General features: G+C 50.7%; 3 protein-coding genes across 3 annotated transcripts; 2 read left to right on the top strand and 1 right to left on the bottom strand.

Annotated features, from left to right (window-relative positions):
- Window positions 1-2845: 2845 nt before the first annotated feature.
- Window positions 2846-3787, bottom strand: LOC311428157 (olfactory receptor 14C36-like; the record flags this gene model as incomplete). The annotated part of the gene is made up of 1 exon (XM_084539704.1): window positions 2846-3787. The coding sequence occupies one exon, from the start codon at window positions 3785-3787 to the stop codon at window positions 2846-2848; it is 942 nt and encodes a 313-aa protein (XP_084395830.1).
- Window positions 3788-10765: 6978 nt separating this feature from the next.
- Window positions 10766-11701, top strand: LOC311428156 (olfactory receptor 14C36-like; the record flags this gene model as incomplete). The annotated part of the gene is made up of 1 exon (XM_084539703.1): window positions 10766-11701. One exon carries the CDS (start codon window positions 10766-10768, stop codon window positions 11699-11701), a length of 936 nt encoding a protein of 311 aa, XP_084395829.1.
- An 8855-nt stretch (window positions 11702-20556) lies between these two features.
- On the top strand, window positions 20557-21477 carry LOC311428155 (olfactory receptor 14C36-like; the record flags this gene model as incomplete). The annotated part of the gene is made up of 1 exon (XM_084539702.1): window positions 20557-21477. One exon carries the CDS (start codon window positions 20557-20559, stop codon window positions 21475-21477), a length of 921 nt encoding a protein of 306 aa, XP_084395828.1.
- Between the last annotated feature and the right edge of the window lie 5542 nt (window positions 21478-27019).

Genomic DNA, 27019 nt, shown 5'->3' with positions numbered 1-27019 from the left:
CTGGGTCCTCCTGGCTCTGGAGGCAGAGGGGATCCCCCAGTCAGCATGCCAAGCAGGTGCCTTCTGCTGGCCTAGCAGGGACACTGCCAGCTGTCAGCCCAAAAGTGCAGATCCCAGGGAGAAAACAAGGGTGACCTGCAACCTCCAAACACATGTGACCTCACAGTCCCTTTCCGTGACACGTTCCTGTTGCTGCCCTATCAAGTGCAGAGACAGAAGTGACCTCACAGTCCCTGCCACAGTCACATTGCTCCTGCTGGGGCAGGAGATGTTGAGGCAGAGCTGAGCTCCTCAGAGCATTCCCACCCATCTCCTCCTTGTGACCCACAAGCTGATCAGATCCATGGCCACTCACATTTATTTGGAGTTAGGGTTTTGTTTAGGTCTCTTAAGCAGTTTTCTAGTGTTAAAAAGACCATTTTAATGCTAGTATTAAGGGCAGAGATCAGAGTTATTAAGAGAGTAAGAGCTAGGGGAAGCAGCTATGGGCTGAGTTTTGTCTTCTAGGGATACGTTGAGGTCACTCATTAGAGTAGTGGATTCCTGTCAGGGTGCTGAGTAGCATTTAGGTTTAAGAAAGAAGTTTACAGGTTAAAGCTGGGGAATAGCCTTGTATGACTATTTTAAGTCAGAGTTACGGCTGCATCAGCATAACCTGGACCCTCTTACCTCTACAAAATCCTTAATTTTAGCTGGCCAAGCCCCTATTCTCTCCTCTCAGTCTCACATTTCTCCTGGGCTGTCTTCTCCTGATTTCCCCATATCAATTATCTTTTTAGGGGCATGCTTATGATGCCTTTCATGATCTTAGACTATCTGTCAGTGCTCTGTTGGCTACTCTATTCCTGAGAAAAGTGGCACTTAAGACACGATGGAAAAGGACACCAATGTCCATCAGAGCACCCTGCACAATGTGCCCAGCAGCTCTGCACTGCCACAAAAGCGCGGTTCCTCCCTACAAGTTTCCTTTCCAGAATGGCTCCTATGGCTCCAGGGTAACTTTTCCCAGACACTCACTTCCCCAGGCCAAACCACTCTTGCCCTCAGGCCCCATGTGTCTCTCCAACCCTCCCCTCTTCCCCTGCAGTAGTGGCACCTCAGCGCAGCAGGTTGGTGCATCTCCAGGCTCAGGGGTGTTTCCTGAGGGCCTGCCCCGTGTGGGAAGTGGTGGGGAGGAAGAGAGCAAGGTCATCTCCTGGGGCAAGGCTGAGCACAGCCCAGCTATCCCGCACGGTGGGCAGGTCCCTGCTCCCAGGCTGAGGCACACATGCAAGGTGGACACTTCATCATTCCAGCTTCACACAGGGCCTTTCAGCCCTGCCCCCCATCCGGTTCTCACCACTTCCTTCTCGTCAACCCACAGACATAGATTGCTTTCCATCTGGGGACTCAGGCAGGACTTTAAGGATCTGCTAAAGCCCTGAGTGTCCTTGTTTCTCACAGCCTTCTCACAATTCTTTCTCCTGGCCCTCCCCACTGCCCAGCACTGCCTCTCAGGTGGCACTCAGTGACCCTTCAGAAGGGCCTTTGGGCTTTCTCAATTGTCCTACTGCTTATTACCACTTTCCTGGCTCCTTGCAGAGCTTCTCATCCATTGTGGGGACAAAGACTGGCTGGGATGGCGTTTCGCCCTGCAGATCAGGCCTTGTGGTGCTGTGTTTTTGATATGTGACCAGAGCAGTGTTGGTCACCTGTGGTTCTGATCGCTGTTCCTGAGCAGTGCTTGCACAGCATCAAGGCCTTCTCGGCTTCTCAGTCTACCCCAGGAGACAGTTGGCTGCAGGTGGGCAAGAGGCTGGGAGGAGAACCTGCAGTGACAGCTGACCCAGCCTGAGCAGTCTGAGCTGCCCATGCACTCCTCAGATTCACCTTGTTTGTTACCTGAAACGACCTTGCACAGTCATTTTATGAAGTTCTAATCACTACCCACTGAGCACCCTGTCCCTGGAGATCCCCTGACATCTCCTGGAAGCTCCAGATTCCTCTCCAGGTTGGCATCAGCACAGTCCCAATCAGATGAGTTGTCATCTCCTTAGGCAAGTGCTGCCCCAACGAGAGTGCTTAGTCCTACTCTTGGTCCCTCACAGACCTCCATGGGAATTTCAGCCCCTGTCCCACACTCCATGAAGAAGCCCAGAAAACAGAAGAGCAGGGAGCAACCCCTTGGCTGTGTTCCTGATAGCACATTTGGAAGAGGTGTCCAGACTTCTGGGATTGCACTGAGCAAGACCCTCTTGTTATTGTGGTGCAAGCAGGGAGGCCAGCTGTGACCCAGGGCTGCACAGTGCCTGCTGCTGTCTGCAGCCACAGGGATGCCACTGCAGAGGGGACAGGACTGTCACCAAGGCATATGAAAACTCAAGACTAACACAGAAAGAAGTACAGTGTGGAAGCTAAATGAGAGCAGCAGTGAAAAGACCACGTCCTGCTGCTGGCCATGGCCATGGCTCCAGGGAAGCAGCAGCCCCGACCTGAAGGCAGCAGAGAGGCAGAGCCCAGCGGGCAGTGAGGGGCAGTCCCAAGGGCCACTGAGGATGCTCCTGCATGTGGCAGCTGGGCTTTTGATCCAGAGACCCTCCTGCGTGCTGAGGTTGCTCCCCCAGCTCCAGAGGAGATAGGAAGAGACTGACACCAGTGAATTTCTGATGGATTTCTTTTTGGGTTTACCTACACAGGAAGCCAACTTCAATTGGAAAATAATTGACTTCTACAGTGCTAGGAAAAAATATTATTTAAACAAAAGTGAAATAATGAGAGAAAATAACAATACAGATATTTAATAATTGAAGATATCACGTTATTTTCTTTCTTAGAAAAGCCTGGATTTCTAATATTAGGCATAGTATTACAGGTGAATTTGCTGAAGATGTGTGTATTCAAGTAGAGTCCTGATGGAATCCCTTAGTTCCTGGTTCCTCATGCTGTAGATGAGGGGGTTCGCTGCTGGAGGAACCACAGTGTACAGAACTGTAACCACCAGGTCCAGGGATGGAGAGGAGATGGAGGGGGGCTTCAGGTAGGCAAACATGGCAGTGCTGACCATCAGGGAGACCACGGCCAGGTGAGGGAGGCACGTGGAAAAGGCTTTGTGCCGGCCCTGAGAAGAGGGAATCCTCAGCACTGCCCTGAAGATTTGCACATAGGACACCACAATGAAAACAAAACAATCAAAGCCTAAAAAAACACTAAACACAAGCGCCCCAACTTCCCTGAGGTAGGCATCTGAGCAGGAGAGCTTGAGGATGTGGGGAATTTCACAGAAGAACTGGTCCACAGCATTGCCTTGGCAGAAGGGTAGGGAAAATGTGTTGGCCGTGTGCAGGACAGCATTGAGAAAGCCACTGCCCCAGGCAGCTGCTGCCATCTGGGCACAAGCTCTGCTGCCCACGAGGCTCCCGTAGTGCAGGGGCTTGCAGATGGCAATGTAGCGGTCGTAGGCCATGATAGTGAGAATAGAATATTCTGCTGCTATAAAGAAGAGAAAGAATAAGACCTGTGCAGCACATCCTTGATAGGAGATGGTCCTGGTGTCCCAGAGGGCATTGGCCATGGCTTTGGGGAGAGTGGTGGAGATGCAGCCCACGTCGAGGAGGGCGAGGTTGAGGAGGAAGAAGTACATGGGGGTGTGGAGGCGGTGGTGGCAGGCTACGGCGCTGAGGATGAGGCCGTTGCCCAGGAGGGCAGCCAGGTAGATGCCCAGGAAGAGCATGAAGTGCAGGAGCTGCAGCTCGCGTGTGTCTGCCAATGCCATCAGAAGGAACTCTCTCACAGAGCTGCTGTTGGGCATTTGCTGACTCTGGACAGTTGACTGTTGAAGAGGAGAAGGCAGACAAATTTTAGATGATGCTTACCTAAGTAAAACCTACTGCAAGCCTTAAAGCACAAAACCAGCCTGAGCCTCTCTCTTTGCAGGAGAACCTTTCAGCTGCTGTGTTGCTTGAACTGTGGCTGGTGCTGGTAGGGAGTGGCACTGGTAGAAGGGGCTGCTGTGGCTCCAGAGGAGTCCTTCCTGCTGTGCAGCAGGAGGGAAGCAGGAACACAATGAAAACCTAACTTCAGACCATTTGTCAAATCCATGAGTTTTCTGTTGTTGTTGGAAACAACTCATCTGAGTGCACAGTTCAACAGGCCATTGCCCACTAGGCTTCTTTTAAGCTGCCTTTTATCTCCCCTCTCTGATGATCATCCCACTGAGGTCTTTCCATGAGAAGAATCTGGAGTCAGCTGAGAGCAGAGAAGCACACTTCAAGTGCAGCTGGATGGAAACCTCACCTTGTCTCTGGAGGACTGAGAAGAACCTCAGCTCTTCCCTCTTTGCCTTACTCCAGCTGCCAAGAGACAGCCATCCAGCTGTACGGACAGGGCCTTAGTGTGGAGGTGTCTTCTCCTTGGGTCACCTGGATAACACAAGGATGCCTCGAGAGAGCTGCATTCTTCTGGAGAACAGCCTGCAGCCCAGGAGGACACCTCATAGAGAGATGGATATCCACAAGAAGGGATGTCGCAACATCACAGCTGCACCCCTGCAGGTTCTGGAGGAGGCTTGGCCACTCTACCCATAGCTGTCCAGGGGCACTTGGCATAGGGCACTGCAAGGGGCTTCTGCCAGACTTCCTCAACTCTCACTGCAACCCAACAGGACTCTCAAAGCCTACTGCATTGCCCACTGCCCTCCCAGAAACAACACCCAGCACGAGACCCTTCCAGGACCTGCAGCTGCATGGCCCTGCAGCCAGACACTCACCTTGTCAAGGGCTGTGCAGGTTTCTCCTGCAGGCAGCTCTCAGCATCCTCCCACTGCCAACTGCCTCCAAGCCCTCTCTCCTTCTCTTCTCTCCCCATGCCAGATGCAGTCAGAGCCCCCAGCCCTGCTGCTCTGTGCAGAGGAGCTGCTCCTGGGCACAGCTGTCTCTCTGCTTCACGGCACTTTCTGAAATGTGTTTTCTCTGTCCCACGAGCCTGGCTCAGCTCAGCAGCACAGCACCAGCCCAAGACACTGCAATCACCCCTCTGGGGGCTTTGCTGATGAGCCCACGAACCTCAGGCACTCAGAGACAATTGAAGACATCTCTCCAGAAGTCCAAGTCCCAGGCAAGTTTCCTGCAGTGTCCCCCTGAGGGCCAGCACTCACACAGCCTCCCTTGGAGCTCGTTAGAGCAGAACCCTGGAGGCAGTGAGGACAAGGAGACAAAGGCAATATGAAGGTAACACTGATGTGTAGGAAAACTGGATGTGTTTCACGAAGCATGAAGGCCAGGCCATGACCCCTGTCCTCTGGGAAGGGAGATCCTTACCCTTCAGACACTGCTCATGGCTCTTTGTGGTGCAGTAGGAGATGGGGATGTCCATTGCCAAGTACAGAAGAATGGAACGACCCCTGCCTGCTTCATGGGTGGGGGTGAGCAGGCAATGAGGCCCTGGTGCTTTAACAATCATCTGTCTCCTCATAGGCCTTAGTGGCAGACACAACAGCCATAGCCATGGATACAAAGACCTTTTTTGAGTTCTTTTTGGACTTTGAGCCTTGCCACAGCACTTGATCCTCTCCACACCTGGCTGCACTAGGGAATCCCAGACCTGTACCTCTTTCCCTGTACCTGTATACAATTTTGGGGGGGTTGTCTCATTGAATATGAACTGAGTCTGACTACTCAGATCTTCTTGGTGGCCATGCTTTTCATAAGGCAGTTCTCTAGGAAGCTGGCCTGGTTCCTGGTGAGCAGGCACCACTGCTTGTATGGCATCCCTCATGGTGTCCAGGCCCCCTCCTCCTGGGCACTGCTCACTCAGCAGTGTCCCAGTCTGCCCCCATGTGTGGGGTTCCTCTTCTTCTGGTGCAGGATTGGGCTCTTCTCCTTGTAAATGTCAACAGGTTTCTGTAGGCAAATTCCTGCAGTTTCTCGAGGTTCCCCTGGACAGATGCTCCATTCTCTCAGCTGTTAATGTCTGCAGGCAGACAGCTCACTATGATTGTGCTGTCTCTCACAAAGCAACGGCAGCAGCAGTTTACAGGACAGTTTGGATAATACACGAGTAACTAGTTGAATGGAATTACAGCACAGAACCACTGAAGGGTGTGGGATAGAAGGCTGCCAGATTCCACTTTTTCTGTTCCTCCTTCTCATGCATGCTGTTACTTACAAAACACTGCACTGTATCATCTAATAGGAAGGAAATTAAGTCTATCCCAGCCAACACATGGACAATATCCGGCCCATATTCCATACCATCTGCATCATGCTCAGCTCCAGTACTTTGTAATTAATCGCCAGCACCTTTTCTCTGTTGATATACACACAGATATATCATGCCCTTAGTCTGTGGGTGTCCTGGAGCTGGCTAGGATCGAGGTAATTTTCCTCCTGGGAGCTGGTATGAAGCTGTGTTTTGGATTCAGCATGAGAAGAATGCTGATTAGACACTGATGGCTTAGTTGTTGCCCAGCAGTGGAGGGCTGGGGGTGCCTGCAAAGCTGGTGGGGACAGAAGCAGGACAGCTGACCCCAAGAAGCCAAAGGGATGTTCCAGACCACATGACGTCGTGCTGAACAATCAATATGGGGTGGCTGGCCAGGGTAGGGGGTACCACTACTGTGGGACAGGCAATCACCATCATGATCGTCATCATCATTGCTCGTATTATTTTTCTTCCCTTTCTGTCCTATTAAACTATCTTTATTTCAAACTTAAATTTATTTATTTATTTAATCTTTTTCCCCCTCCTCATTCTCTCCTGCATCTGCTCAGGGTGTAGCAGGGTGTGTGTGTGAGGGAATGGCTGTGTGGTGCTGTGCTGTGCTGCCTCCCGGGTCAAACCACACTCTTTTGGTGCCCAACATGGAGCACAAATTTTGAGCAAATGGCAGATCTGACCACAGCATGTTAAAAGAAAGCTATTATAAGCATTAGTTGATTTTAATAATTGGTGATAACAAAGTTGATTTCCTTCCTTCCTTCCTTCCTTCCTTCCTTCCTTCCTTCCTTCCTTCCTTCCTTCCTTCCTTCCTTCCTTCCTTCCTTCCTTCCTTCCTTCCTTCCTTCCTTCCTTCCTTCCTCTCTTTCTCTCTTTCACTCTTTCTCTCTTTCTCTCTTTCTCTCTTTCTCTCTTTCTCTCTTTCTCTCTTTCTCTCTTTCTCTCTTTCTTTCTCTCTTTCTCTTTTAAGCTCAGATCTGTTGTGCTAAATTTCAGAATTGTGTTGCATAGCACATTACTTACTGTATGTCTCCCCTGTCATGCTGTTTATCTTTTCTGATGGCTGCATCAAGTTTATTCTTTTGATGTGTTGTGTAACACTGGCTTATGATATGATAAAAATCCTGGTCTTGAGACTAATCTGGTACTTGTACTCAGCACTGCCATTACCATGATACCTTGGAAGCCATCTCTCAGAAACTATTAAGAACTACACTCTGGACCTTTTCTCCTCAGGAAACCAAGCCATGGGGGACACAGGGGAGGTCACTTTTCCCCACTTGTTCACTCTCCCTTTCTCTTTCACCTCACCCTTCACCTCAAGGATATTTACACTGGCTCTTCAAAGTTTTGAATATCCTTGGGATGGTCAAACCAGCACGCTCCTATTGTTTTGTCTCCTGAATGTGTTTCAGGACTACTTAAGAATACCATTCAGATATCTGTTTGGTGGCAGGAGAGTTTGGAGTGGCAGGGAGTGAGGGAGGATCTGGGCAGGCACCTACGACAGTCAGCACCTCCAGAACTTTGGAACTTCACCCCGAGCAAATGCAGAATCCTAAAAAAAAAATGGTAAAATGCTTGAAAAGGAGGTGTTATCACCCTGGCATTTCCAAAGAGACACATGCCACTGCAGTGTGCTGGGTCTTGGCCTGTGCTTACAGAGCCACAATCAATGCCACTCCAACCTCTGTGAAAAGCCCTGCAATCACTCCAACCCCTCTGACAGACCCTGCAGCTACTACAGCATCTGCAAAATGCCCTGCAGCAACTCCAGCTCTTTTTCTGGGCCCTGTGTCTGAGCCAGAAAACCAAGCTCTGTCTGTATCACTTGCTCCTCTATGCAAGAAAAAACAATGGATGTGAAAGTCAGTTAGTCAGAAGATGATGCAGGCTTCAGAAAAGCTGGGCCATCATGTGAGTAGGAGGACGAAGAGAAAGAAGTCATAAGAGCATCAGTAATCACGCGATCCCTATCCTTATGCTGCTCTGGTGCTGGGAGAAACGGCACCCCTCCCTGGAATTAGAGGGCAGGAAGGCAGATATGGTGGGTACACACTATGTGCCACCCTGTGGTTTTACCGGTGTGACCATGGAGAGGACATGAGAAAGTGGGATGGAAAATCTACCTCCAGCCTAGAGGCACATGTATGTGAGTGGCAAGGAAAAACAATCACTAAAAGGGGCTCTTAGAGAACTGCTGCTCCAATTTCCAGCAGGCTGTCCTGCAGACACAGTACTGAATACTATGAGCAGGACTAGAGGGGCTGTGCCTCCAGCCAGGGGGAGGAAGGGGACAGTCGGGTTTATTGGACTGTGAGGATTCGATGTCCTTGCACATCAGACCCACAGAAGTATCAGGAGCTAGTGGGCACCACTGCACAGTGAACCCTAATGCCATCAAGCTACAGAGGGTCGAACCCATTTGTATGTCTGCAGTGACAGGGGGATCCCAACACTGAACTGTACTGGAGGCTGAAGTGTGTCTAAGTGGGAAGGAGTGGCAAAAGCACCCCATTAGCACTGGCCGAGAGACTCTGTGCATCCTTGGAAGAGACTGCTTCAGGAGAGGATAGATATTTCAGGGACCCAAAAGGGTATCGGTGGGCTTTTGGCATAGCTGCCTTGGAGACAGAGGACATTATACTGTTGTCTGCCTTGCCTTGGTCTCTCACAGGACCCTTCTGTTGTGGGGTAGATGAGGGCTGAAGGACAGCTGGTGCCAATCCCTACCACAGCTGTGCACCTGTGTCAGTATAGCACCAACCGAGTGCACTAACAGAGGCCTATCGTGGCCTGAATGAAGTCCCGCAATGCTGAGTGCTGCCATGCCAGCAGCATGATTCAGACTGCCCTGGAAGAGGAGGAAGCTCCTGAGCACCTGCACTACATCGATGGCATTACTGGGTGGGGTGACAGATCAGAGGGAGTATTAGAGAAAGGGAAGAAAATACTCCAAATTCCTCCGAGAGCTGATTTTGCACGAAAAGAAATTAAGGTCAAGGGACATGCACAAGAGATCCTGATGCCGGCTGGCCAGGGTCAGTGGGACCAATGCTCAGAGACAGGTTGAACATCGGTGAGGGGTTTCTCAACAATTGCATGGTGCATCAATTGCCTTGTACATATTATTATTAATATTATTATAGTTATTGTTATTATTAATATTTTATCTTCATTTTCTGTCTTTTAAAATTTTAAATCATTCATTATTGTCTGCGCCCTTGTGCTTGGTGACACACATCCAGTTTTCCTACACATCAGTGTCACCTTCACATTGCCTTTGTCTCCTTGTCCTCACTGCCTCCAGGGTTCTGCTCTAACGAGCTCCAAGGGAGGCTGTGTCAGTGCTGGCCCTCAGGGGGACACTGCAGGAAACTTGCCTCTGACTTGGACTTCTGGAGAGATGTCTTCAATTGTGTCTGAGTGCCTGAGGTTCGTGGGCTCATCAGCAAAGCCCCCAGAGGGGTGATTGCAGTGCCTTGGGCTGGTGCTGTGCTGCTGAGCTGGGCTGGGCTCGTGGGACAGAGAGAGCTCGTGGCAAGAGGGCCCTGATGCAGAGACACAGCTGTGCCCAGGAGCAGCTCCTCTGCACAGCGCAGCAGGGCTGGGGGCACTGCCTGCAGAGACAGAGTGCTTAAAGGCAGGCAGAAGTGGCAGGATGCACAGAGCTCACTGGGGGAGAACATTTCCCAGCCCTGAACACAGTAAGTCTGTGGCTGGAGGGCAATGCAGCTGCAGGTCCTGGAGGAAGGAGAAGCCGGGGGTGCAGACAGGGGTGTGCAGGGCTGCGGTGCAGAGCAGGGTCCCTGCTGTGCCCCAGGGGCTGTGTGCCAGGGCAGGGCTTGTGCTGCTTGCCAGGCTCAGCACTCAGCCTGCCTGAGGAGCTGCCCAGGGGCTTGGGCAGAAGAAGGGCAGGGCAGGAGCTGCCTGCAAAGAGAAGGCACTTTCTGCACTCTCTGCCTGCCTCTTCCTGCTCTGATTGTGGAGTAGGCTCTATATTAACAGGGTAGTGGGGCAGCCTCTATGCTATCGGCGTAGTTGGATTTGCACTGGTGACTGAGCTTCCTATTCCATTGAATTGAGACAAAAACAAGTTAGTGATGCACCTGAGAATATCCCTTCTCTTCTCTCTGCTTACAGACTGCACTAGGGCTTTTCTGAGCTGTTCTTTAGGACTTGCAGACAAGGGGATGTGGTTTTTCAGCACAACCTCTGTGTGCATCCATCCCGCAGGTGAATGCTGCAAGCAGCCAGCAGCTGGGCACCAGGGAATGGACAGAGCAGCCCTCCTGGATGTGCCCTCTGGTTTAGGTGTGCCTCCACAGCAACGACATTAACCATTTCACTGGATTAGAGGTGTCTCACTGGGGACAGATGGGCAGAAGTGGTTGCTGTGTACAGGACGCTCAGCAAACAGAAAGCAAGGCTCCAGACAAGGAGATAGACAAAGGTCCTCTTGGAAACGGGTAATGTAAGGTTTTACTGGGAATTTTAGTCAGAGACTTTACTCATAAGAGTTTATACTTTATATTTTCTTTCATTTTGCAGGCTCTATGTCCAAAATCAGCAAATGCCCAACATCAGCTCTGTGAGCGAGTTCCTGCTGCTGGCATTCGCAGACACACGTGAGCTGCAGCTCCTGCACTTCACACTCTTCCTGGGCATCTACCTGGCTGCCCTCCTGGGCAACGGCCTCATCCTCAGCGCCATAGCCTGTGACCACCGCCTCCACACCCCCATGTACTTCTTCCTGCTCAACCTCGCCCTCCTTGACCTGGGATCCATCTCCACCACTCTGCCCAAAGCCATGGCCAATGCCCTCTGGGACAACAGGTCCATCTCCTATCAAGGGTGTGCTGCCCAACTCTTTCTCTTTGCTTTCTTGGTTGGAGCAGAATATTACCTTCTCACTGTCATGGCCTATGACCGCTATGTTGCCATCTGCAAGCCCCTGCACTACGGGAGCCTCGTGGGCAGCAGAGCTTGTGCCCAGATGGCAGCAGCTGCCTGGGGCAGTGGCTTTCTCACTGCTGCCCTGCACACGGCCAACACATTTTCCCTGCCCCTCTGCCAAGGCAATGCTTTGGACCAGTTCTTCTGTGAAATCCCCCACATCCTCAAGCTCTCCTGCTCAGATGCCTACCTCAGGGAAGCTGGGGCACTTGTTCTTACTGTTTCTTTATGCTTTGGTTGTTTTGTTTTCATTTTTTTCTCCTATGTGCAGATCTTCAGGGCTGTGCTGAGGATGCCTTCTTCTCAGGGCCGGCACAAGGCCTTTTCCACGTGCCTCCCTCACCTGGCTGTGGTCTTCCTGTTTATCAGCACTGTCATGTTTGCCTATCTGAAGCCCCCCTCCATCTCTTCCCCATCCATGGATCTTATTGTGTCAGTTCTCTACTCAGTTGTTCCTTCATCAGTGAACCCCCTCATCTACAGCATGAGGAACCAGGAGTTCAAGGATGCAGTAAGGAAACTCTTTGGATACATGCTTCTTTGCAATCAATAATGTTTGTGAGTTCCCTGATTATTTCAGGAACTGTGAGGAAAATTTTTGTTACTATATTTCTCTATAAATATTTTCTACTTTTTTTTTCTTTTGATTTAAATTATGTTATCCTTAACCTGCTACCTGATTTTCTTATTTCTATTTTTTCATTTATAGTGACCCAGTCATCTAATTATTGAAAGAAGCAGGTTATGTAGAGAAACATAATAAATAAAAAACAAAAACAAAACAAAACAAAACAAAAAAAAAAAAAACAGAACTACATTGTTATCTGCTGCAATCTCTTCCCATCCCCTCTGGAGCTGGGGGATCAGCCCCAGCACACAGGAGGGTCTCTGGGACAAGAGCCCAGCTGCTACATGGATTTTGGGTAGGGGCTGCTGCTTCTCTGGAGCCATGGCCATGGCCAGCAGCAGGACGTGGCCTTGTCACTGCTTCTCTCTTTTGGCTTTCAGTGTGTTCTCCTGTGCTTTTTTATTCGGATAAGCAGTCAGATCTCATAGGCCTTGGTGACAGTCCTGTTCTCTCTGCAGTGGCATCCCTGTGACTGCAGGCAGCAGCAGGCCCTGTGCAACCCTGGGTCACAGCTGCCTCTCTGCAAGCACAACAGTAACAGGAGGGTCTTCCTCAGGGCAAACCCAGAAGCCTGGACATCTCTCCAAAGCTGCTGCCCGGAATACAGCCAAGAGGTTGCTTCCTGCTCTTCTGTTTTCTGGGGTCAGAGTGCCGGGTTCTGCACCTGGGGCTCAACAACCTCAAGCAGAGCTACAGGCTGGGAGATGAGTGGTTGGAGAGCTGCCTGGCAGAGAAGGACGTGGGAGTACTGGTTGATAGTCGACTGAATATGGGCCAGCAGTGTGCTCAGGTGGCCAAGAAGGCCAACAGCATCCTGGCTTGTATAAGAAGCAGTGTGGCCAGCAGGGCTAAGAAAGTGATCGTCCCCCTGTACTCAGCTCAGGTACTGAGAGGAGAGTGATGTAACCACTTGAGAAGCTAAAGTCAGAAGGAAAACTTGAAGTGACTTGGAGTATTAATGGGCCCCACTGAGGGCTGTTACTAACAAAGCCTCCCCAGGGCCTTGTTAGGGCAGATAATTGGAGGCCATGGTTACAGACAGGCAAAGCACTGTGCTGAGAAAAGACTTGGTTGGTTTCAGTGAAGAAGAGCCAAGGCCTTACCAGGGCCACTGGGAGAGGAGATCCTGCACACCCGTGTCTGGATCAGGGCTAGTCTTGGGGTCTGTGGGATGTGGTGGGTACTGTGATGCTACTAGAAGAACTTCATTTTGACACCTCCGCAGCCCTGCAGTGTTGCAAGGAAACAATGCCAACAGTCAGCATGCCAAGCAGGTGCCTTCTGCTGGCCTAGCAGGGCCACTGCCAGATGTCAGCCCAAAAGTGCAGCTCCCAGGGAGAAGTCAAGGCTGACCTGCCACCTCCAGACACAAGTGACCTCCCAGTCCCTTTCTGTGACACTTTCCTGCTGCTGCCCTATCAAGTGCAGAGACAGAAGTGACCTCACAGTCCCTGCCACAGTCACATTGCTCCTGCTGGGGCAGGAGATCCTGAGGTACAGCTGACCTCTTGTGTTGGGTCTGTCTGAGCTGGAGTCACCTTTTCCCTGCAGCAGCCCACACAGTGCTTTGCTCTGCACTCGTAGCTGGAACAACACTGATATCGCTCCAGTGTTGTGTCTATTGCTGCATAGTGCTGGCACAGCATCAGGACTCCTTCCAAGCCCCCCAGGAGCCAGCAGGCTGGGATTGGGCAAGTGATGGGGAGGGGACATTGCTGGGGCAGCTGATTTAAACCAACCAAAGGGATATTCCATAACACCTGATGTCACACTCAGCAATAAAAGGGGGAGCTCTCGTGGGGGAGGGGGCTGTTCCTCCTGAAAAACCACTACGCATTTGAGGTCCTGCTTCCCAGGACGTGGCCGAACACCACTTGCTGATGGGAAGTAGAGAATAATTTTTTCTCTCTCTGTGCTTCCGCGCGGACTGATTGCTTCTTTTGTGTCTGTTTTTTCCTCCCCATTCCCTTTCCCTTTAATTAAAACTTTCTTATCTCAAACCTCGAGTTCTCTGTGTTGTATTTTCTCCCGCTTCCTATTTGAGGAGAGGGGGAGTGAGAGAGCGGTTGTGGTGGAGCTCGGCTGCACATCTGAGTAAAACCACCACACCTCTCTGTTGTCTTGTACGGACTGGGACTTACCTTTCTGGTTTATGAGTAAACAAATTTTTAGTTGAAAGATTTGCTGTTCTCTTTGTGGTGTCAGGTCTCTGGTTAGGGTATGAGCAAGCATTATGGTTTAGGGTTTTGTTTACGTCTGGCAAGAAGTCTTGGGATAAATAGGGCATTTAATGTTAGTGTTAAGAGCAGGGATTAGGGTGAGCAAGAGAGGAAATGTAAGAAAAAGGGGCTACGGGCTGAGTTTTTCTTGAGATGATATTTTGAGTTCTGCTTTACAACAGTGGATTCCTGTCAGCATGTTGGACTAATGTTTAGGTTGAGGGATTATTGTTATTGTTTAAAGGCATTACAAAACTGAAGTCAGTGTTACAGCAGCATCAACATTGCATGAACCCTCTTACCTCTACAAAGGTAAACTTCCGAGCTCCTCTTCCCTTCCTCTTCCCTCCCCCAAATCTCACATTTCTCCTGGCCAGGCTACTCCTGACCTCCCCATATCAGTCATCTAACTGGGATCAGCTTTCTGATGGCTGTCATTATATCAGAGTACCTGTCTCACCTCTGTTGGCTACACTATTCTGTAGTATTAGAATACTCAATACTCTGTGGGCTATTTTATTCGGTTACTCACAAAGCCTCCTGTGGGAATTGTTAGGGCAGATAACTGGAAGCCATGATTATAGAGAGGCAAAGGCACTGTGCTGAGAAAATCACTGTTTATTTTGGTGAATCAGAAGGGCCAAGGCCTGACCCCAGCCACTGGGAGGGGAGATCCTGCACGCCCAGCATCCTCATGTCTCACTATTCCTGGGGTCTGTGGGGTAGGGGGTGATGCCCACAATATCATGTGAAGGGCAGTGATATGACACCTCCTGGTGTTTGCACAGGATTGAAAGCAGAATTCATGGTCCAAATGCCATGAGTATAACACGTCTTCTCATAAGCCATGGCCAAGGGGACAAAGATGTCAGTGCAGCTGAAGCCTTCCATTCTTGTCAGAGCCCTCTTTCTTCTCCTCTGCACACTTTCCTATGCTGTCCCACTGTCGTGGTTCCGCTCGAGTGGGCAGCCGAGCTCCACCACAGCCGCTCTCTCACTCCCCCTCCTCAAAGAGGAATGGGGAGAAAATATGTGAAAAGGGCTCAAGGATTGAGATAAGGACGAGAAAATCACGCAATAATTATTGTAACGGGCAAAACAGACTCGGCATAAGGAGATAGTAAGATTTATTGCTTACAACTAACAAGCGAGAGAAGTGAGAAAACAAAGGAAAAAAAACCAAAAGCACCTTCCCCCCCCATCCACCCTCTTCCACCTCCTCCCCCCGAGCGGCGCAGGGGAACGGGGAATGGGGGTTATGGTCAGTCTACAGCACTTCTTCTCTGCCGCTCCTTCTTGGTCACTCTCGTCCCCTGTGCTGTGGGGTCCCACCCACGGGATGCAGTCCTTGATGAACTGATCCGGCGTGGGCTTCCCACAGGCAGCAGCTCTTCCAGAACTGCTCCAGATATGGGTCCGTACCACGGGGTCCATCCCTCAGGAGAAAACTGCTCCAACCTGGCTCCCCTACGGGCAGCAGCTCCTGCCAGATCACCTGCTCCTGCGTGGGCTCCTCTCCACGGGCTACAGGTCCGGCCCGGAATCTGCTCCGGCAGGGGTCTTCCACAGGCGGCAGCCTCCATCAGTGCAGGGCCACCTGCTCCACCGTGGTCTCCTCCACGGGCTGCAGCGTGGAACCCTGCTCCACCGTGGTACTCCATGGGCTGCAGGGGGACATCCTGCTTCACCATGGTCCTCACCACAGGCCGCAGGGGACTTCTGCTCCGGCGCCTGGAGCACCTCTCCCCCTCCTTCTACACTGACCTTGGTGCAAGGCTGTTCTCTCATTCCCTTGACTCTCCCGGCTGCTGCGTGGCGCAGCATTTTTTCCCTGTCTTAAATATGCTCTCACAGAGGCGCAAAACAACATCGCTTATTGGCTCGGATCTGGAAAACAATGGGGCCCTTCCCAAACATGGGGCAGCTTCTAGATCTTTCTCACAGAAACCACCCCTATGGCTCCCTGCTACCAAAACCTTGCCACGTAAACCCACTACACCCACACTTCCCTGAAGGCTGCAGACAGACACTTCTCTTCCCCACCTTGCTCTCACTCTGCTTTTCCCATGATTTCACTGCTGCCTCTCCACTCTCACCAGTTGTTCCTTCAAACACAAGGGCATGGGCTCATCCAAACTCCCTCTGGGTGACCTCTTGACCCACTGCACAAGAGCCAGTGCCTCACCTTTAAGTCAAGAATTTCTTCTGACTATCGAATCTAAATCTACCCTCTTGAAGATTAAAGCCATCCCCCTTGTCCTATGATAGAGTCATAGAAATCATAAAAACACAAATTTGGAAAGGACCTCCAAGATCATTTAGTCCAACCTTCCTATCACTAATACTACCCACTAAGCTACTGAGCCATATCTCCTAGCACCTTGTCCTGGTTCTTCTTGAACACTGTGATGGTCAGTGAGTCCACCACCTCCCTGAGCAGACCATTCCAGTTCCCGACTACTCTTTGAGAGAAGAAGTTTTTCGTGATACCTAATCTAAACATCCCCAGGCACAACTTGTGGCCTTTTCCTCGAGTCCTATCATTAGTTATCTGAGAGAAGAGGCTGATCCCCGCCTTACATCACAACCTCTCTTCAGGAAGTTGTAGAGTGCAATAAAATCTCCCCTGAGCCTCCCCTTCTGCACACTAAACAATCCCAGTTCCCTCAGCCACTCCTCATAACACCTGTGCTCCAGAACCCTCAACAGTTTGGTTGCCCTTCTCTGGATATGTTCCAGAGCCTCGATATCCTTCTTGTAACAAGGGTCCAAAACTGAACACAGTGCTCGAGGTGTGGCCTCACTAGAGCCGAATACAGGGGGATGATCACCTCCCTGCTCCTGCTGGCTGCGCTATTTCTAATACAAGCCAGGATGCCCTTGGCCTATTTGGCCACCTGGGCACACGGCTGGCTCATGTTCAGCCGAGCGTTCATCAACACTCCCAGGTCTGTTTCCTTTTCACAGTCTTCTAGCCACTCTGCCTTAAGCCTATAGCGTTGCATGGAGTTATTGTGGCCAAAGTGCACGACCCTGATCCTCAGGCAGATCAATACTATCTCCCAACTGGGTGTCATCTGTAGACTTACTAATCTAGGTCATCAATAAAGAACTTAAACAAGATAGGTCCTAGTACTGACCCCTGGGGGACACCACTTGTAAGAGGATGCCAGCTGGACTAACCAAAAATCTTGGTTAAAAGCTCTGAGGAGAGACATTATGAGCTTTGTAAGGACAACAGTAGCAGTGTCACAGGTAATCATAGAAACATGGGATCACAGAATCATGGAATGGTTTTGGTTCAAAGGGACCTTAAAGATCACTTCATTCTTCTTAACAGAGCTAAACAAACCCTAGCCCACAAAACTTGACAATACCCTAACCACAGATGTCACACCTTAAACAGAATACCAAACACTCGGTAACACAAAAAACTAATTATTCCTTAATCTTTAATTCAGATAGGTGAGCCATAGTCCCTAATACCATACATGCACAAATAACATTGAAAGTCCCTGTACCTGTGCATTAACCTTCTCAGCTTCAACACCCCTCCTAAACCTTACCTTAAGACGCTTGGCACCTTGGGGCAAGGCAGGAACTGAGGTTGCTGTGTAGTCAAATGGCATTCAAAGCTGAATGTGAGGGGCCATGAATCTGATCAGTTTGTGGGACACAAGGAGGAAATAACTGGGAATGCTTTGATGAGCTCAGCTCTGCCTCAGGATCTCCTGCCCCAGCAGCAGGAATGTGACTGTGGCAGGGAATGTGAGGTCACTTCTGTCTCTGCACTTGATAGGGCAGCAGCAGGAACGTGTCACAGAAAGGGACTGTGAGGTCACTTGTGTCTGGAGGTGGCAGGTCACCCTTGACTTCTCCCTGGGATCTGCACTTTTGGGCTGACATGTGGCAGTGGCCCTGCTAGGCCAGCACAAGGCACCTGCTTGGCATGCTGACTGGGGGATCCCCTCTGCCTCCAGACCCAGGACGACCCAGGCAGAGAGAAGGCCCCAACATGGGTTGTCCTGTCCCTTCTGCTTGAGTCCATGAGTGGGCAGCAGGAGGCACAAGGCTTGGCTGTGTGTAGCCAAGAAGCTGCAAGGCCAGCAGCAGGGCCCTGGCTTGGAAGGTGCTGCTGAGGTGACTTGTGTCTGGTTGGCTGAGAGGCCACAAGGAGCCTGCTGGGTTGGGATGCCTACTTCGGGATTGGTTTCCACCCTGATGGAGTTTACTTTGGTAGTAGGAAAGAGAAGGAGAGGAGAAAAACCCACGAAGCGTGCCCTGGAATGTTGGCACTGTCCATGAGGAGGAAGAAATGTCCAAGGCAACAATTGGTCTTGCTGGTAGAGTCAGAGGTAAAGAATGAATTAAGTACCTCAGCCTTTACCTTATCTCGAGATCCTTACCAGATTTCCCCCACATCCAATAAAGGATGATGATTCTCCTTAATCCTCCTTTTTTAAAGTATTTCTTTCAGCAGTGTTTGTCTTTGAGAGTTATATACAGATTGAGCTTCACCTTGTCTTTGGCCCTTCCAATTTTCACCTGCAGAGCCCCAAACATTTTGGACACTGCTTCAGACAAACTTGCGGCATGCATGAGAAGGAAGCACAGAAGAGGTGGAACCTGGCAGCCTTCCATCCCCTACCTTCTGTGACTCTGTGCTGCAATTCCATTCAATTGGTTACTCCTGTATTATCCAAACTTTCCTGCAGCTCCTGATGCTGCTGTCTTCTCAGAGATAGCACAATGACACAAAGGTTGAACTGTCTGCTTGCAGCCATGAATGGCTGACAGAATGGAGCATCAGTGTGGGGGAATCTTTAGAAACTGAAGGATTTTGCCTTGAGAAACCTCTTGACATTTACAAGAAGAAGAGCCCAGTCATGCAGCAGAGGAAGAGGAACCCCACACATGGGGGCAGACTGGGACCCTGCTGAGTGAGCAGTGCGCAGGTTGAGGAGGGTCTTAGGCACCACGAGGGATGCCATACGAGCAGTGGTGACTGCTCACCAGGAACCAGGCCAGCTTCCTACAGAGCTGCCTTATGAGATATTTGTGTTCATGGCTATGTCTGTTGTCTCTGCCACTGAACCTTATAAGGAGACTGCTAATCATCAAAGCAACGGAGCCTAATTAACTCCTCGCCAACCCATGTAGCAGGCAGGGGTCGTACCATTCTCCTCACTTGACCATGCACATCCCCATCTCCTACTGCCCAACAAAGAGCCATGAGCAACCTCTCAAGGGAAAGGATCTCATTTCCTATGGGCCAAGGGACAAGGCCTGACCCTTGTGCTTGGTGACACACATCCATGTTTCCTACACATCAGTGTCACCTTCACATAGCCTTTGTCTCCTTGTCCTCACTGCCTCCAGGGTTCTGCTCTAACGAGCTCCAAGGGAGGCTGTGTCAGTGCTGGCCCTCAGGGGGACACTGCAGGAAACTTGCCTCTGACTTGGACTTCTGGAGAGATGTCTTCAATTGTCTCTGAGTGCCTGAGGTTCATGGGCTCATCAGCAAAGCCCCCAGAGGGGTGATTGCAGTGCCTTGGGCTGCTGCTGTGCTGCTGAGCTGGGCTGGGCTCATGGGACAGAAAGAGCTGCTGGCAAGAGGGCCGTGGTGCAGAGAGACAGCTGTGGCCAGGAGCAGCTCCTCTGCACAGCGCAGCAGGGCTGGGGGCACTGCCTGCAGAGACAGAGTGCTTAAAGGCAGGCAGAAGTGGCAGGATGCACAGAACTCACTGGGGGAGAACACTTCCCAGCCCTGAACCCGGTAAGTCTCTGGCTGGAGGGCAATGCAGCTGCAGGTCCTGGAGGAAGGAGAAGCCGGGGGTGCAGGAAGGGCTGCCCAGGGCTGTGGTGGAGAGCAGGGTCCCTGCACTCAGCCGGACTGGGAGCCCAGGGGCTTGGGCAAAGGAAGGGCAGTGCAGGGGCTGCCTGAAAAGAGAAGGCACTTTCTGCACTCTCTGCCTGCCTCTTCCTGCTCTGATTGTGGGGCAGGCTCTATGTTAATGGGGTAGCTGGATTTGCACTGGTGACTGAGCTTCCTATTGCATTGAACTGAGACACAAACAGGTTAGTGATGAACGTGAGAATATCCCTTCTTTTCACTCTGCTTACACACTGCACCAGGGTTTTTCTGAGCTCTTCTTTAGGACCTGCAAACAAGGGGATGTGGTTTTTCAACACAACCTCTGTGTGCATCCATCCCCCAGCTGAGTGCTGCAAGCAGCCAGCAGCTGGGCACCAGGGGATGGACAGAGCAGCCCTCCTGGATGTGCCCTCTGGCTGAGCTTTGCCCCCACAGCAATGACATTTGTCAGTGCAGTGGAGCATGTGTCCCACTGGGGGCTGATGGGCAGAAGTGGCTGCTGTGTACAGGACACTCAGCAAATACAAAGCAGGGCTCCAGACAGGGAGATAGACAAAGGTGCTCTTGGAAACAGGGAATGTAAGGCTTTCACTGGGAATTTACTGAATTTTAGTCAAAGACTTTAATCATAAGACTCTATATATGTATATTTGTTTCTCATTTTGCAGTCTCCATGTCCAAAGCAAATGCCCAACATCAGCTCAGTGAGTGAGTTCCTCCTGCTGGCATTCGCAGACACGCGCGAGCTGCAGCTCCTGCACTTCGTGCTCTTCCTGGGCATCTACCTGGCTGCCCTCCTGGGCAACGGCCTCATCCTCAGCGCCGTAGCCTGCCACCACCGCCTCCACACCCCCATGTACTTCTTCCTCCTCAACCTCGCCCTTCTCGACCTGAGCTGCATCTCCACCACTCTGCCCAAAGCCATGGCCAATGCCCTCTGGGACACCAGGGCCATCTCCTATCAAGGCTGTGCTGCACAGGTCTTTTTCTTTCTCTTCTTTATATCAGCAGAATATTTTCTTCTCACTGCCATGGCCTACGACCGCTACGTTGCCATCTGCAAGCCCCTGCACTACGGGAGCCTGCTGGGCAGCAGAGCTTGTGCCCAGATGGCAGCAGCTGCCTGGGGCAGTGGTGTTCTCATTGCTGTCCTGCACACAGCCAACACATTTTCCCTGCCCCTCTGCCAAGGCAATGCTATGAACCAGTTCTTCTGTGAAATCCCCCACATCCTCAGGCTCTCCTGCTCAGATGCCTACCTCAGGGAAGTCGGGGCAGTTGTGTTTAGTGTTTCTTTAGCATTTGGTTGTTTTGTTTTCATTGTGCTGTCCTATGTGCAGATCTTCAGGGCAGTGCTGAGGATGCCCTCTGAGCAGGGACGACACAAAGCCTTTTCCACATGCCTCCCTCATCTGGCTGTGGTCTCCCTGTTTATCAGCACTGTCATGTTTGCCTACCTAAAGCCGCCCTCCATTTCCTCTCCATCCCTGGACCTGGTGGTGTCATTTCTGTACTCGGTGCTGCCTCCAGCACTGAACCCCCTCATCTACAGCATGAGGAACCAGGAGCTGAAAGCCACACTGAAGAAACTGATTATATTTATTTAGCAATAAATTGGTATCTCACTTTTCTAGTTTTATTCAAGTTAATCTCAGGCAATTTCTGACCTTTGGGTAGAGCATTCTTTAAAATTCTGCTTGCTGTTAAATGTGTGCTTTCATTCCTCTTTTCCAGATAACCAGTTCTCTGCATGAGCCAGAGGCTATCTCTGAATGTGTTTATCCCTAAATGACACCTGGCCTTTGTTGTAGTATCTTGATAGTAAAAGGAAGTTGCCCAGTGCTCAGGGCTCCCAAACTGGATTGCAGAAGATAATCAGGGAGTACCAGACTGAAGGTCGTGGTCTTGTACTGGGGTTCCACCTGGACACAGGGGCATGGGGGAACCAGGTTTTGGGTGAGGGAGTCAGGGCTGGACTGAGTCATCACTGGTGGATGCCCAGTGCCCCTGGAGAACATGACCAGTCAAGAAGCAGCTTCCTGAGTTTGAAACTTGACAGGACTGGTGGCATCAAGGTTGTATTGGGAGCCACCAGAATATCCTAAGGGTTATCCTGGGACACTGTGTGCCTTGTGTTGGGTGGGCAGTGAGTGGATCTTCACAGTAAAGCTAAGTCAAAGGATGGATTTACTGATGGGAGCTCTGCAATGTCAGGGCACACAGCTGGGTCACAGAGTGAAGGTCTCAGAGGCCTTCAGTTGAAAGGGCCAAAAGGATGAGCAGGTAAGGGTAGGGAGCTGGGGAGAGGTGGGCAGGGGCTGGGCTGGGCTGGGCAGTGCCCGGCAGAGGGCAACAGCAGCGTCAGGGAGCGGTGGCAGCATGCAGGGGAGGGCTTCCAGCAGGGCTTGGTGCTGCAGAGCCAGGGCTGCACCAAGGGAGCCCAGAGCTGCAGGGGCAGGGGAGAGGAGGCCGAGGGCCAGGGCGGCTGCTGCAGGGGCAGGGAGCTCAGCATGGCCCTTGCAGCCCCCTGCCCTGGGCCTGCCTCTGCCCTTGGGCTCGGCCCCGGCCTTGGCTCTGCTGGCAGGAGCGCTCTTGCCATGCACTTCCTGGCCTCCCCTCGCCTGCTCACAGCTGCCCACTCCAGCTGCTGCCACAAACGTGTCCTCACCAGCAGCACCAGCCCTTGGGCTGCTTCTGCTGGCCTCCCCCACCCCACTGCCTTGACTCCTTTTCTCTGCTGGGACCCACCTTCCACACCCAAATGCCTTCCTTGACTGTCAGCACCCTATCCCCTGCCCTGTTAGATGACAGTGCCACGGTGGGACGTGTTTCCTTTGGTCTCTCTACCGGCAACATAAATGAACACTATGAGCAGGACTTGTGGTGTCCTGCTTCCAGCCAGGGGGAGGCAGGGAAGAAAGGGACAATCGGGTTTACTGGACTCGGTATATTTGATGGTTTGGCACATCAGACCCACAAATGTATCAGGCTCTACTGGAGACCGGTGCACAGTGTACCCTAATGCCATCAAGCTAGAAAGAGGTAGAACCCACCTGTATTTCTGGAGTGACAGGGGCAGCCCAACAGTTAACTGTACTGGAGGCTGAAGTGAGTCTAACTGGGAAGGAATGGCAAAAGCACCCCATTGAGACTGGTCCAGATGCTATGTGCATCCTCGGCATAGACTGCTTCAGGAGAGGGAATTCAGAATTCCAAGAGGGCACCACCAGTGGGGCTTTGGCAGAGCTGCCTTGGAGATAAAGGACATGAAACTGTTGTCTACCTTGCTTGGCCTCCCACAGAACCCTTCTGTTGTGGGTTTGCTGAGGGTTGAAAAACAGCAGGTGCCAATGGCTACCATGGTGACACACCTGAGGCAGCGTCGTGCTAACCGAGACTCCCTGATTGCCATCCATGAGCTGGGTCATCGACTGGAGAGCCAAGGTGTAGATGTAGAGCTTGGGAGCGTGGTTTAGTGATGGACTTGTCAGCACTAAGGTAAAGTTGCCTGACCTGTGTGACACGTCCCAGAGTAGTGTCAGGCACAATGCAATTCTTTTTGCCTTCTGCATCTATAGCACAGGAAGTAGGACTTTGCCCTACTCTATTGACTGGGCAGCTCTTTTCACATCACTCAGTTTAGGATTCTCTGTCTGGAAGGGAACAATTTCTGCAATGAGGCCAGGCTCATGGGTACAGCTAAAGCCAATAAAGATGTATTTTCTTTATTTTTCACCCTGAGTTTTCCACAGATGACCCAATATAGTCCATGGATGTCTAGGTGTCTACTGAGATTCAGGCTGAAATTCTCAGGATCCAATGGTCATTTGAATCTTATTTTATTTTATTTTATTTTATTTTATTTTATTTTATTTTATTTTATTTTATTTTATTTTATTTTATTTTATTTTATTTTATTTTATTTTATATTTTTATTTTCTTTTATTATTTTCTGAACACACCCCTGACTTCTCTTAGAAAGGGTTTCATGTGCTGGGCTGGGCTGCACTGACAGGGACAAAGACCACTGCTGGCAGTGGAGCTGTCGGACCAGCACACTCTGCTCTTCCTCCCAATGAAGGTCTCCAAAGAAGTCACCCTGGATGAATAGCAATAGGAGAATGATGTTCAAAACTGAAATGCAGCAAAATTCAGCCTTTGAAACAAGAAAAATTTTTTATTGGTTGCTCTTTGAAATCTTCCTTAATTACATCTTGCAGCTCTGCAATTAGCTGCAAAAGGAATGAAGGCTTGAAGAAAACTATCAAAGAGATGTTAGGTGTTTCTGCATTTTAATGAGTTCCATGGTGCATTTTGGTGCTGAGTCTGTGAAGTTCAGGTACTGAGAGGACAATGATGCAACTGCTAGAGAAAGTAAAGTCAGAAGGAAAAGCTGAAGTGACTTGGAGTATTAATGGGCCCCACTGAGGGCTGTTACTAACAAAGCCTCCCCAGGGCCTTGTTAGGGCAGATAATTGGAGTCCATGATTGCAGACAGGCAAAGCACTGTGCTGAGAAATGTCTTGGCTGGTTTTGGTGATGCAGAAGAGCCAAGGTCTGGCCCCAGCCTCTGGAAGGGGAGATTCTGCACTGCCACATCTGGCTTAAGGGTCTTGCTGGGGTCTGTGGGATGTGGTGGGCAGTGTGATGCCATGAGAATAGTGGTATGACACCTCTGAGGTGCTGCACAGGGTTGCAAGGAATCAATGAGGCCCCACTGCAACGAGTATAACATCTGTCCTCATAAGCTCTAGCCAAGGTGACAAAACCTTCAGGGCTGTTGGGACCTTCCATTCTTGCCAGCACCCTCTGCCTTCTCCTCTGTAGCTTTTCCTACGTTGTCCCACAATTTGTCCTATTTCCTTGAAGTCTGCAGACAAACATCTCTGTTCACCAATTTGCTCTCATCCCTTGCTTTCTCCCATGTCTCGTCAACCCTCACCAGCTGTTCCTTGAAACACAAAGCCATGGTCTGATCAGAGGGTGACCTGTGGCACTATAGCATGACCCTTTGAGGGATATTTCTTCGTCCTCATGGCCATTGCCAACATTCCTGGGCACACGTTGTGGCAAGTTTTTCTCTCCTGCTCTTTCCTACTACCACAGAAAGCTCCATCAGGGTGGAAACAACGCCTGAGGTATGCATCCCAACCCAGCAGGCTCCTTGCGGCCTCTCAGCCAACCAGACACAAGTCACCTCAGCAGCATCTTCCAAGCCAGGGGCCTGCTGCTGGCCTTGCAGCTTCTTGGCTACACACAGCCAAGCCTTGTGCCTGCTGCTGCCCACTCATGGACTCAAGCAGAAGGGACAGAACAACCCATGTTGGGGCCTTCTTTCTCCCTGGGTCCTCCTGGCTCTGGAGGCAGAGGGGATCCCCCAGCCAGCATGCCAAGCAGCTGCCTTCTGCTGGCCTAGCAGGGATATTGCCAGATGTCAGCCCAAAAGTGCAGCTCCCAGGGAGAAGGCAAGGGTGACCTGCCACCTCCAGACACAAGTGACCTCACAGTCCCTTTCTGTGACACGTTCCTGGTGCTGCCCTATCAAGTGCAGAGACAGAAGTGACCTCACAGTCACTGCCACAGTCACATTGCTCCTGCTGGGCCATGAGATCCTGAGGTAAAGCTTAGTTTTCTCTAGCCCCCTCGGTACCTATTTTTCACTTACTATGTTAGAGATTAAGCAAAGTTTTAGTAGGAGTGTTTGTTGTTCTGCTTGTGCTGTCAGGTCTGTGGTTGAGGTATGGACAAGCTCTGTGGTTTACGGGTGTTTTACATCTGCCAGGGAGTCTAGGGTTGAATAGAGAATTTTAATGTTAGTTTTAAGGGAAGGGATTACGGTTATCAAGAGAGAAAATTGATTCCTTTTAGAGTGTTGTAGTAGCATTTAGGTTTAGGGATTAAAATTACTGGTTCAAATAATTAAGGGCCATATGTGGCTTTTTTAATTCATTGTTACTGCAGTATTGGCATTGCAGGAATGTTTTTACCTCTATGAAACCATTAATTTCTGCTGGCCATGCTCGTCTTCCCACACCAAAATCTCATATGTCTCTTGTCCAGGCTGCTTCTGACCTCCCCATATCTTATTGGGATCAGCTTTCTGATGACATCCGTGATCACATAGTATCTGTCTCACCTGTGTTGGCTACTCCATTCCTGAGAAGGAAGTCGTATTGTACTCAGGAGAGTAAAGGACACAAAGGTCTTTGTACCCTTTGCCATGATCTGGCAAGATCATGGAAATGATCCTCCTGGAATCAATGTCAAGGCACATGCAAGACAAAGCGGTGATCTCAGACAACCAGCATGGCTTCACCAAAGTCCAAATTGTGCCTGACCAATGTGATGGCTTTCTACAATGGAGTGATCACATCAGACAACAACAGAAGACCGATCAATGTCATCTACTTGGACTTCTGTAAGACTACTGACACTGTCCCACATGACATCCTGATCTCCAAATTAGAGATATGCATTTGTTGGGTGCACCATTCAGTGGATAAGGAGTTGGCCTGAATGTCACACCCAGAGAGTGGTGCTCAATGGCTCTATGTCCAAGTGGAGGCTGCTGACAAGTGTTGTACCTCAGGAGTCTGTCCTGGGACTGGTACTGTTTAATATCTTTATCTATGACAGACAATGAGATCAACAGTGAGACAGTACATTCTGTGCTTGTAGCCCAGAAGGCCAACTGCATCCTGGGCTCCATAAGCAGAGGAGTGGCCAGCAGGTGGAGGGAGGTGACTTCTACTTCTACTCCTTCTACTCTGCCTTTGTGAGGCCCCACTTGGAGTCCTGCATCCAGGACTGGGGCCCCCAGCACTAGAAGGGTGTGGGTCTGTTAGAACAAGTCTAAAGGAGGGCCACAAAGATGGTCAAGGGGCTGGAGCACGTCTCCTATGAAAAAAGGCTGAGAGAGCTGGGGCTGTTCAGGGTGGAGAAAAGAAGGCTCCGGGGTGACCTCTTTGTGGCCTTTCAGTACTTAAAGAGGGCTTATAAAAAAGATGGAGAGTGACTCTTTGCTCAGTCAGATAATGATGGGGCAAGGGGGAATGGATTTAAGTTAAATGAGGGGAGATTTAGATTAGAGGTTAGGAGAAAATTCTTCACTCAGAGAGAGGTGAGGCACTGGAACAGGTTGCCCAGAGA

The sequence above is a fragment of the Aythya ferina genome (assembly GCF_964211825.1).
Source record: "Aythya ferina genome assembly, contig: HAP1_SCAFFOLD_29, whole genome shotgun sequence".
NCBI lineage: Eukaryota > Metazoa > Chordata > Aves > Anseriformes > Anatidae > Aythya > Aythya ferina.
This window is presented reverse-complemented; position numbering and strand designations above follow the sequence as displayed.